General features: G+C 36.0%; 2 protein-coding genes across 2 annotated transcripts in view; both read right to left on the reverse strand.

Annotated features, from left to right (window-relative positions):
- The window catches only part of cdc27 (cell division cycle 27), a 364,243-nt gene that overhangs the window by 157,517 nt on the left and 194,481 nt on the right, over window positions 1–12,245 (reverse strand). The window lies entirely within an intron of this gene.
- The window catches only part of crhr1 (corticotropin releasing hormone receptor 1), a 148,832-nt gene that overhangs the window by 38,083 nt on the left and 98,504 nt on the right, over window positions 1–12,245 (reverse strand). Inside the window, exon 6 of the mRNA XM_059553061.1 lies at window positions 8,545–8,651. Coding sequence (XP_059409044.1) covers window positions 8,545–8,651 — 107 coding nt within the window. The remainder of the gene's footprint in view (window positions 1–8,544; window positions 8,652–12,245) is intronic.

The following is a 12,245-nucleotide window of genomic DNA, read 5'->3' on the forward strand; positions in this document are numbered from 1 at the left end:
GAGGCTTTGTGTAATAATAATAAACCACAATTTATTCCAATTCAGACAGGGTTACAGCTCTCAGACAACCATAACTGCTCCGTGATTTTAACTTAGGATTTTAACACAATCTCATTCAATTCTGAAAGGATTAAAATCACAAAACGCATCTGTGAAACACAAAGATACATGACCTCCTCAGGGAAAACCAGATTCATCCAAATAAACATCAACAGCCGAAAACTGCTAAAAAGCTTCTACCACTAATGTGGCTGATTTAACAAAGCGCTGTTTGTGATTTTATTAATACATTTGTTTTTGCCAGAGGACATCTAATGGACAATTGTTTAGCAAAATTTAGCAGGATACATGGTACTCTAGTTAGAGTCATGCAATCGCTGCTTTCATGGATTTGTTTGCTTGTGTTTTCAGTAAAAGCTCTGATTGTTTGAAATAATGAAGCATTAATCAATTTAGTTGATAACATAACATAATCAAAACCACTTTGGAGTCTTCAAAGATGAATACATGCTTTCATTTGAAAAGTACTTTTTATAGGTAGAAACGCTTTCGTTCTGGGATAAAGAGTCTTGATTTCAACTGGCATTTATTGTTGTTTATTTTGAGGCATTAGAGAAATACTGTCATTCTGCTTCTCTGTATTCCCTCCTGTCTCTGCCCTGAGGCCACATGTAAGAAGGGTTTTTGTGTCACACAGGACAGGAAGGTTCTCCCAGTCTAGCCTTTTGTCAAAAAACAGGATGAAGAAGAAGAAAAAAAAAACTGCCAACAGTGGCTTGTCACTGTTATGCTGACCTGAGCTATTGTGGCTGAGCCCTTCAATGGTGCCGCTCACAGCAGCTTTGCTCTCCCTCCTGCTTTTTACCCATCACCATTCATTCTGTGAATGACGGGTTTAACTCAGCTGACAGGTGAGCACTGATATGGAATACAAGGGCATTCCTGAAATTTTGTGAGGTTACAGTGCTCTATAATCTTAGTGACATTATAGTCAAGTCACTCTTGTTCCTGTAGGTACTGGCCTATTAGCATTCATATAGGATGATTGTATCTAATAACCAGCTCTCAATGCAGGAAGGTACCAAACATGACAACTGGATGTGCTAAATTCAATGGGATAAGATACAGTAAGTACTTCATTCTGGGTGCTGAACTGGATCTTGTATAAACACTATAGTTTGATCAGAAAATCATATTTTGATTATTTGGCAAATATTGTTAATTTTATAATAAATATACTGAGGCTTGTAACTGTTCATGTTTGTGTCCACCCATAGAATTTGTTAATAGAAAAACATAAATTATGTATGGATAAATTAATATTGCTCTTTCATTGTATTTTGTATATATATATATATATATATATATATATATATATATATATATATATATATATATATATATATATATATATATAATGCTATGATATATATGACCACGGACCACAAAAGTGTCAATTTTCTGAAACTGAGATTTATACATCATCTGAAAGCTGAATAAATAAGATTTCCATTGATGTAAATGCTGAAAATCTGAAATCTGAGGGTGCACAAAAATCTAAATATTGAGAAAATCGCCTTTGAAGTTATCCAAATGAATTTTTAGGAATACATATTACTAATCAAAAATTAAGTTTTGATATATTTATGGTAAGAAATGTACTTAATATTGTAATGATTTTTGGCATAAAAGAAAAATCAACAATTTTGACCCATACAATGTTTTTTTGGCTATTGTTGCAAATATACCCCAGCGACTTAAGACCAGTGTTGGGGAAAGTTACTTTTAAAAGTAATGCCTTACAATATTGCGTTACTCCCTAAAAAAGTAACTAAATACGTTACTTAGTTACTTTTTATGGAAAGTAATGTGTTACATTACTCTTGCGTTACTTTCACGTTACTTTTATATATGAGCAGGGCTTGATTGTTTTTAATATAAGAAGTTCTATTTATAGCAAATGTAAAAGCCCTTTCACACCAAAAAGTGTAATGAATAAACCTCAGGCTGAAGGAAAAGTAAATTCACGTCTGTACAGTAGAACACAGGAGAAGAAGGTTCAACACTCTTCAGCAATAAAAAAAAAAAAACATTGAAGCACAATTGCTAGTTTATCTAAAGTCATTTTTTAATTATTAGTATGGTTGAACTGGATCATTAAAGGTCAGCAGCAAAGACACTGTTAATAAAATGGGAATAGATACATTTGTGTTATTTAATATATTTAGTTATTGCAGGTTTGCGTCATATTCTGAGTTTGCATTTCACTGTTTTGATTAATTTTGATGAATACTAAATCTGTTTTGTTTTTTTGGGAGTGGGATGAATTAATGCACATTCACATTTAGTCTAGAACTACAGTAACATGTTCACACAGCGCACACAACGCCTCCATACTTCCGATTTCTCCTAATATGGGAACAGGAGGCTTGTCAGTCAAAAAATGGGAATACAAAGTAACTGGCGTTACTTTTTGAAAAAGTAACTCAGATATTTTCTTGTAAATTAAAAAGTAATGCGTTACTTTACTAGTTACTTGAAAAAAGTAATCTGATTACGTAACTCGCGTTACTTGTAATGCATTACCCCCAACACTGCTTAAGACACACACAGACACACACACACACACACACACACACACACACACACATACAGTTCTTTAGATATTAAATAGAATATTATGTGTATGATTATTTCTTCATTTATTAAATAAAGACTGTAATAAATATGTTATTTATTAATTAGTGTTTTCTGCAATTTATGAAATGTTATTATATTATGCAATTTAAAAAAACTTTATTATTTATTAATTTCTGATTATTTATAATGTTGTAAAAATTTAATATATATATATGCATTTATATATTAAACAATTTTATATGTGTGTGTGTTAATTATATCTTATCTATTAAATATAATAATATGTGTGTGTGTATATGTATGTATATGTATATTCATGGTGTCTCAGAAACACTTCTAAATCCTGGATCCCTTGCTGTGCAAATGCAGTCTGCTGAAACATTAATAAGCCAATTTAATACTCCTGTCCTTCTGTCATTGTGGATAGACACAAAATGGCTGGAGGGTCCGAGTGCAAGAACTCTCTGTGTTTACCCTGAACATCTGTTCACCGTGTATTTCATTACACTTTCTCCCTGCTAGAGGACCCGCTTGAGCCCAACTACAACTTTACAGCCTCTGTACTCGCACCCAGCCTCAATTTATCCATGACGCACTGACTTGGGAACATTAGCTAGACAGACAGAGGGTTATCAGCAGGGCACATCGTTGTGAAAAGCAGCATCCAATAAATCTGTCAGCTGACTCCTAGCGTGATTTTGATTAGAAATCCAAGGAAAGATGCCAGAATATCTTCCCCGGATTAATCAAGGCAGATTAAGTCTGGGATAATCTAGTCTAAATAATCCTAAACAGCAGGGTTATTTCAGCTGCTTACCCGCCTCAATCTGTGGCCAAAACACCAAAGAGTGTGTGGGAATGCTGAAATACGTGACTATTCTCCTCCTCACATCCAGTTTGTCATATTGATCCAGGCTAATTAAGGCTTGGGCATGTTCCCATAGAAACAAGTCTCCCAGTTTGATTGAGCATAATATAATGAGTGCCAGCTCACTAAAGACCTTCAGTTCTCATCCCTAAACCATGGCACTTCTGGACTGGAATAATCATGAAGAGGAGCGTGCGTGCCCTTGATGTGCTGCTAAGATGTCTTCATTTCTACACCATCAGTCTAAAATCTCATTGCTGGGAGCACTCCAATGACCCATGACATATCGATTTCTCAGGTGCCCTGACAAGAAAGAGAGATAACCTAGACAGGTTGTCCTTGGACCTCAGAAGCCAGCGAGCATATACAATTCTCCGTTCTCTGCTATTCAGCTGGCCAGCCGATGAATAGTTTCTGTCAGCAGCTGGAAAATCAATTAATGTCCTGATGGGATGTGACAAGAAGACAGCCTATATTTGTGTTGGGGGCTGAGCCCATGTCCCTCTCAGTTAAACTGATTTAAAGTTGATCCAAGTAAAGGACACTGGACATGTTAGGAAGGCTGTCCAGAAAAGGGATCATATAGGGATATCTGGGATTATTTTTTGCACACGCAAAAGCGATCTACAGAAGATACAAAATTGAAGCTCCCACTGATGTGTGTGTTCAGTATTTTTATTAGGGATGTGGGATCTTTCTATCTATCTATCTATCTATCTATCTATCTATCTATCTATCTATCTATCTATCTATCTATCTATCTATCTATCTATCTATCTATCTATCCACACACATATACATACACACACATTAGTTTTTAAAGAAAGATACTGATATATGTTCAGATATTTTTATTTAAGGAGAAAATCTACAACCATGTTAAAACCCAAATTGTTTTCTTCTGATAAGCACTGCTTAATTTGTGAGCCAATGGTGTGCGTTTGGAGCAGAACTTTTGGATATGATTATCCAACCAATAGCAGAATGAGGAGTGTTTGGAAAGTCTGTTTGAAACATCAAGTCATTATTTTTGCAATTCCATTTAGTTGGTGGGACAAAAATTACACTTTACTATATTATCATACAGGACACTGATAACACCATACAGCCAAAACAAGCACTGCTGATGGACACTATCCCAGCTGAGCCCTGCCCACAGAGCTCCTCACAGACAGACTGTGATATATCAAAACAGCTACAAGATTCACCACCCAAGGACGACTTTCTGGAAAACAGCCAGGGAAGCCAGGACAACATATCACAGCCACCGGAAACACCAGAGCCACAGCCCATCTCACCAGACACATTATCCCTCTCTCCAGAATCTCCACTTCTGTGCTTCTCACAGAAAATGGAGGAATTGGTGTATGCTGGGACTAAACTCTCTCACTCATTCGCTGCTAGCCCTCAAAAAACGGCGGGCCCCCAACAACCAAAGACTGTGGGCCATGTTCCTGTGAGAGCTCTCAGACCGCTGCCACAATGCCAGGGCCCAAACCCTCTATCTGCTGAAGGTGAACCAAAAACAACTGATAGCAGCACTCAGTGATATGTGTCGGGTCCCCGCTATAATAGCAGCAACATTCACAAATGCTTACAGAACAAGCGGGAACCCAGTGTTCCTGTAGCTTTCTCTATTTCAGTTTTATCACGTGATAGAAAGTCTAAGGCCTTCTCAAGCCGAAGGGCAAACTCATCTAATCTGCGGCCTATTATGCATCCAACTAAGATTGATGTAAAGACACAAAGCACTGCCATCAAGTTAGCACTTTTAAACATTCGCTCACTAAAAAATAAATCATTTCTAATCAATGACTTTATAACCACAAACAATCTGGATTTTATGTTTCTAAATGAAACATGGCTAGAAGACAGCTGCAGTGCAACAATCCTAAATGAAGCAGCCCCTCGTAACTTCACTTACATGAGTGTCTGCAGGACTGTTAGGAGAGGTGGAGGTGTAGCTGCTCTATTTAAAGATGTCCATCAATGCAAGCAAGTGTCATTTGGTCAGTACTTGTCTTTTGAATATCGAGGGATTGTGCTGAAAGGGGATCCACGCATTCTGTTTATTATTATTTACAGGCCTCCAAAATACTCTCCAGCCTTTGTTGAAGAGGTCACAGAAATGTTATCAATGATTTCCTCAGAGTTTGACTGTTTTGCTATTGCAGGGGATTTTAATATTCACATAGATAATGCAGAAAACAAAAATACAAAAGAAATGATTGAGGAAACGGTTCTAAACACTTTTGACCTGATTCAGCATGTGCATGGACCCACACACAAAGGTGGATACACTCTAGATCTAATCATCAGTAGGGGTCTAAACATTTCATCCATTGTTACTAAGGACGTAGCACTATCTGATCACTTCTGTATTTTCTTTGATATTTTGATCTCTGCTACCACTGAATCTAGATCTGTCTCTGTCAGAAGGAGATGCATAAACGAGAACACAAGTGTACTATTTATGGAGGCTATATCTTTAACACCAAGCATTTCTGCAGACTCTGTTGATATTTTCCTTGATTCCTTCAACTCAAAAGTTAAGAATGTTATTGATGATATTGCACCAATAATAGTAAGTAAGAAAACAAACAGACAGAAATCAGTTTGGAGAAGATCAACAGCAGTTCAGACTATGAAAAGACAATGCAGAAAAGCCGAGCGGATGTGGCGGAAGACGAAACTTGAAATTCACTATAGCATCTATAAAGACAGCCTTTAGGCTTTTAATGTGAAACTAGCCACAGATAGACATAATTTCTTCTCAAACCTTATAAACAGTAACTTAAATAACACTTATACTCTTTTTGCCACTGTTGAGAGACTAACAAACCCCCCAAGTCAGATTCCCAGTGAAATGCTATCAGACAGCAAATGCAATGAGTTTGCTTCATTCTTTTCTGAGAAGATCACCAATATCAGGAAGGTGATTAGCACATCCTCAGATAATGCAGAGGTCAGACAGATTCGGCCACAATATCAAAAAGATACTATGTCTATTTTTGAAACAATTGATAGCAAAATTCTGAAAGACATAGTGCTTGTCTTGACACACGTCCCACATCTTTTTTCAAAAGTTTGCTTAACTGCTTATGAGCAGATCTTTTAGAAGTGGTGAATGCCTCACTTCTTTCTGGGACGTTTCCAAACTCCCTAAAAACTGCAGTTGTTAAGCCCCTCCTGAAAAAGAGAAATCTTGATAACACCATTTTGAGCAATTTTAGACCAATATCTAATCTTCCTTTTATAGGCAAAATTATAGAAAAGGTAGTTTTTAATCAGATGAACAAATACTTAAACTCAAATGGATACCTGGACAATTTTCAATCTGGTTTTCGACCGCATCACAGCACAGAGACAGCACTCATTAAGATAATAAATGATATTCGCTTAAATTGTGACTCTGGCAAAATATTGGTGCTGGTATTGCTAGATCTCAGTGCTGCGTTTGACATTGTCGATCATAACATACTACTAGAGAGACTGGAAAACTGGGTTGGGCTTTCTGGGATGGTACTCAAATGGTTCAGGTCATACTTAGAAGGGAGAGGCTATTATGTGAGTCTAGGAGAGCATAAGTCTAAGTGGACGTCCATGACATGCGGAGTCCCACAAGGCTCAATTCTTGCACCACTCTTGTTTAGCCTGTATATGCTTCCACTAAGTCAAATAATGAGAAAGAACCAAATCGCCTATCACAGCTATGCTCATGATACCCAGATTTACCTAGCCTTATCTCCAAATGACTACAGCCCCATTGACTCCCTCTGCCAATGCATTGATGAAATTAATAGTTGGTTGTGCCAGAACTTTCTTCAGTTAAACAAGGAAAAAACTGAAGTCGTTGCATTTGGAAACAAAGATGAAGTTCACAAGGTGAATGCATACCTTGACTCTAGGGGTCAAATAACTAAAAATCAAGTCAGGAATCTTGGTGTGACCAGGAGACAGACTTTAGTTTCAGTAGTCATGTCAAAGCAGTAACTAAATCAGCATACTATCATTTAAAAAACATTGCAAGAATTAGATGTTTTGTTTCCAGCTAAGACTTGGAGAAACTAGTTCATGCCTTTATCACCAGCAGGGTGGACTATTGTAATGCGCTCTTCATTGGCCTTCCCAAAAAGACCATTAGACAGCTGCAGCTCATCCAGAATGCTGCTGCCAGGATTCTGACTAGAACCAGAAAATCTGAGCATATCACACCAGTCCTCAGGTCCTTACACTGGCTTCCAGTTACATTTAGGATTGATTTTAAAGTACTTTTACTCGTATATAAGTCACTAAATGACCTAGGACCGAAATATATTGCAGATATGCTCACTGAATATAAACCTAACAGAGCATTCAGATCACTAGGATCGAGTCAGTTAGAAATACCAAGGATTCACACAAAACAAGGGGGGTCCGCCTTTAGTTACTATGCTGCCCGCAGTTGGAATCAGCTTCCAGAAGAGATCAGATGTGCTAAAACACTAGTCACATTAAAATCTAGACTCAAAACCCATCTGTTTAGCTGTGCATTTATTGAATGAGCACTGTGCTATGTCCGAACTGATTGCACTATATTTTCACTGGTTTTTTTTTTATGTAAAATTCATTTTCATTTTCAGTTTCAGTTCATTTTCTAACTGTTTTTAAATTCATTTTAAGTAAATGTTTTAATCATTTTAAAAGTTTTAAAATTGCTTGTTTTTTTTTTGTTATTATTTTTCTTCATGATTATTTTACTTTCTTTTATGTAAAGCACTTTGAATTACCATTGTGTACGAAATGTGTTATATAAATAAACTTGCCTTGCCTTGCCTTGCCTATTAGGTCTCCTGAGCAATAAAGGAACCACCACTGAGCAATACATTTCCCTATATTTGTACAGTCCTAAGAATCCTTAGTTGCTTATTCATCCACACACTTCACAAGGCAGTAGCAGTGGTTCATACATGAATCTCTCTCATGAATCCACCTGTGTGGCTAATGCTGATGTTCAATTCTGTTGAAAAGCACTCACAGCAGAGGCACTCACCCACCTGAGTCTCATGAAGAGGATGAAGGCGACCAACAGGGCTCCCAGAGAGATACAGTGTCCCAGGTAGTTTATGATGACTGCAATGTGGTAATGCAGCTTGCTCTTCTTCTGAAAGATCACAAAGGGACAGACACACATAGAAACATATTAGGAAGATGAGAGACTGATGTCCTGGAGATATCTGACATCTAATCCCAACATGGAATAACTCCTAAAAGCTTTCTGGGGCATTACAGGGACAAAAAAAAAAAAAAAAAGTTCCAGAGGACTCTTAAGAGCTCTATGAGGGACAAAAATACCCCTGACTGCCCTCTATAATAGTACAGTATATGTTATTTTGCTACCTGCTATTATCCTGCAAATTTAATTTCAGAGAAAACTTGACAAAACCATTGAAAAACATCATCTGGAAGCTATTCAGGTGGCAGGTATTGAAAATATTCCTTAGTCAACAGTCTTCAAAGCAAGTTTTTTTTTCTTCTTTAAACTATTCACATAAAACGGCATCAAAGGGTTAGTTCACCCAAAAAAGAAAATTAGCCCATAAATTACTCACCCCCAAGTCATCTTAGGTGTATATAACTTTCTTCTTTCAGATGAATCCAGTCAGAGTTATATAAAAAATTGTCTTTGATCTTTCAAGCTGTTTCATGGCACTCAGCGGGTGCTGCATGCATCAGTCCAAAAAAAGTTAAATAAAAAGCACCCATTAATTTAAAAAAAAGTATCTCACATGGCATGGCATTCTGTAGCAAATTGATGAGTTTATTTCACTATTTTTGGACTGAAACACTGCAACACTCACTGAGTGCCTGAAAGAAAATTGAAAGACAACTTTTGATATAACTCTGACTGGATTCATCTCAAAGTAGAAAGTCATACGAGGATTACTTGAGGGGGATTTATTTATGGGCTAATTTTCATTTTTGGGTGAACTAACCCTTTAATATGTAGTGTTGAATTTGTTATATTAAGAAACTGTAGTCCCTCATCATACTACTGATTGGATTGGACACCTTTAACATCCTGTAATCTTTCAATTTTCTAGATTATTACACTTATCTGGTGAGTGCTATATGTGAGTGCCTCAGTGGACATTAATTCTAAATAAGCATTAAATAAATAACTTAACATTACACAGCAGCCAACACATGTACTGACCCTTAACCTAATCACATACTAAAAAAAAATAGTCTCATCCATAATAATTAGCCTTGCACACGATCGTATTACACCACTCTGCCTGACACTAATGCTAACAGCATCCAACCAGCAACTGTTATGAATATTTCACTCTGTGATGAGTGAGGCAGATGTTCATGGTCTCCGCTATCACGATGATTGCCAACCTGACATAATTTCTTTAACTAAGCGATTAGCTTTGACTAAGTCAAACGATTGCTTGCTTATAGCACAGCAACTCACATAAAACTGAAGTTTATGCTCATGTTTGAGCTAAAATGTCATGCTTGTAGGGGGAAAAAAAACATATTAATAGCCTGGCCAAATGATTCCATGAGGCATATGTTGATCATGTAACACTCAGGTTAGTGTCTGTGAGCATATAGGCATCATGTGCCCTTTCATTGCCAGCCCAGCACCTTTCCTTTCTCTAGCCCCTCACTGCGTCCTCCTGGTGCAAAAATCTGTCGCTATATTCTTACCGTCGTCACAGGACGGACCTATGAGGCAAACCCCCACTGGCCACTGCAGACCCTGCAGACCACTGAAACTAGAGCACCAGACTGTCCAAGCAGGGGGAGGAAAGTCAGTTCTAGAATCCAGTGCCTACAAATCCACAAGGCTCATGACACAAGCCAGCTAGCACCATTTAATTCATCAGAAATCGCTCAGTTGGCAGATCAATCAGAAACTGCAAGGACTGATGTGCTTATTGCTTTAAGGAAGAGGTAATGCTTTAGGAGAGAATTTAGAGAACAATTAATAATAATAATAATAATAATAATAATAATAATAATAATAATAATAATAATAATAATAATAATAATAATAATAATAATTTCTCAACAAAACATAGCAGTCTCCATAAGATATATTATAAAATGAGATTGGGTCTTCAAGGGTTAATTTATACTAAAATGATTCTCAGTTATTCACTCACCCCCACATTGTTACAATACCTTCATATAAAAAACACAAAAGAAGATTTTTTTTATCAATGTTTTTCTACTGTTTTGGTGAAACAATACAATTCAGTGGGGTCCAAAACAACAGTGGACTCCATTAACAAACCATAAAAAAAATTGTGTGTTTGAGCGTGAGTAAATGATGACAGCATTTGAATTTTTGGGTGAACTATCCCTTAACAAAATATAGTGGATTCACACACACTACCATTCAAAAGTTTGGGGGGTGGTAAAATTTTTAAAATGTTCTTTTTCACCAAATTTTAGGGGCACCAAAGCTACTATTTATTACACAAAGCTGCTATCTATAATAAATAAAAAAAATAAATAAAAAAATAAAAAATAAAAACAGTTTTTTTTTTAAATAAATGTTTTTGATAATAAGGTATTTTCAGATATCATTTATCTATCATTTATGATTGAGAAATCAATCAATTGAATATGTTGATTTACTGATCAAGAAACATTTCTTGTTATTAAATGTTAAGAACAGTCATAATGCTTAATATTTTTGTGGAAAACATTATAATTTATTATTATTATTATTATTACAGAATTCTTTGATGAATACAAAGCTCATAAGAGCAGCATTTGAAACAGAAATATTTTGCATTCTGAACATTCTGAACGTCTTTAATGTTACTTTTGATAAATCTAATAAATTCTTTCTCAATAATGTGTAAGTTTATAAAAAAAAATAAAAAATAAAAATACAAACAGCAGTGTAAAATTAAATTTTTAAAGGTCCCAAATATATCTACTGACTGATGATTGGACAAAAATATTAGCCAAATATATAAAAAAGGAATTGGACACTAAGGGATAGGGGCAACATGACCAGAATCTTATATCACGATATGCAACGTGATCTCATGAGAATACGTGTGTATTTTTACGTTAAATGTGGTTCTACCACACGTACATTTACTTACGTTTTCATGCACATAAAAACGTACAACTTAGATGTATTTATAGCAGTAAAACGTACAAATACTTACGTGTTAGCAGCTAAAAAAACGTAAATAATCTAACGTAAAGTGTGAATTTATATGAATTCCCATGTATTAATATTAAAATCGTGGCTTTAATGATTTAATATGTTGTATTTAATTGTCATATCAATAAATGTTTTATTGAATTTATTGAAAGCAGTTTACTAATCTACTTAATAGGAAATAACATTTCTGTGCATGCTGCAACACATAGATACACAAAAGCACAGCATACAATTACAAATCACATCCATTTTATTTGTTTGCTGTATTCCATATCTTTAGAATCCAGATGTTTGCAAGGAACATATCCATATCAATCGATCTTCCTCTTCATTCTCAGCAACAGCGTCCGTCACAGTCAAAGCCCGTGCTCGTTATGATTCGAATTTGAAAATAGCGCCAGTGCGCCACAGGAACGTTACGACATGGTTTACGGCACTAATATCGAACTCTCATTGGTTCTCACATAATTCGTCACAGATTGCGACATGTCGTGTTTCAGTTGATAGACATTTGAAATCAGTACTGCTACTGCGCCAGAGAGAAGACAGATACATAAT

Source organism: Carassius carassius, chromosome 1, assembly GCF_963082965.1.
Source record: "Carassius carassius chromosome 1, fCarCar2.1, whole genome shotgun sequence".
In the NCBI taxonomy this organism is placed as follows: domain Eukaryota; kingdom Metazoa; phylum Chordata; class Actinopteri; order Cypriniformes; family Cyprinidae; genus Carassius; species Carassius carassius.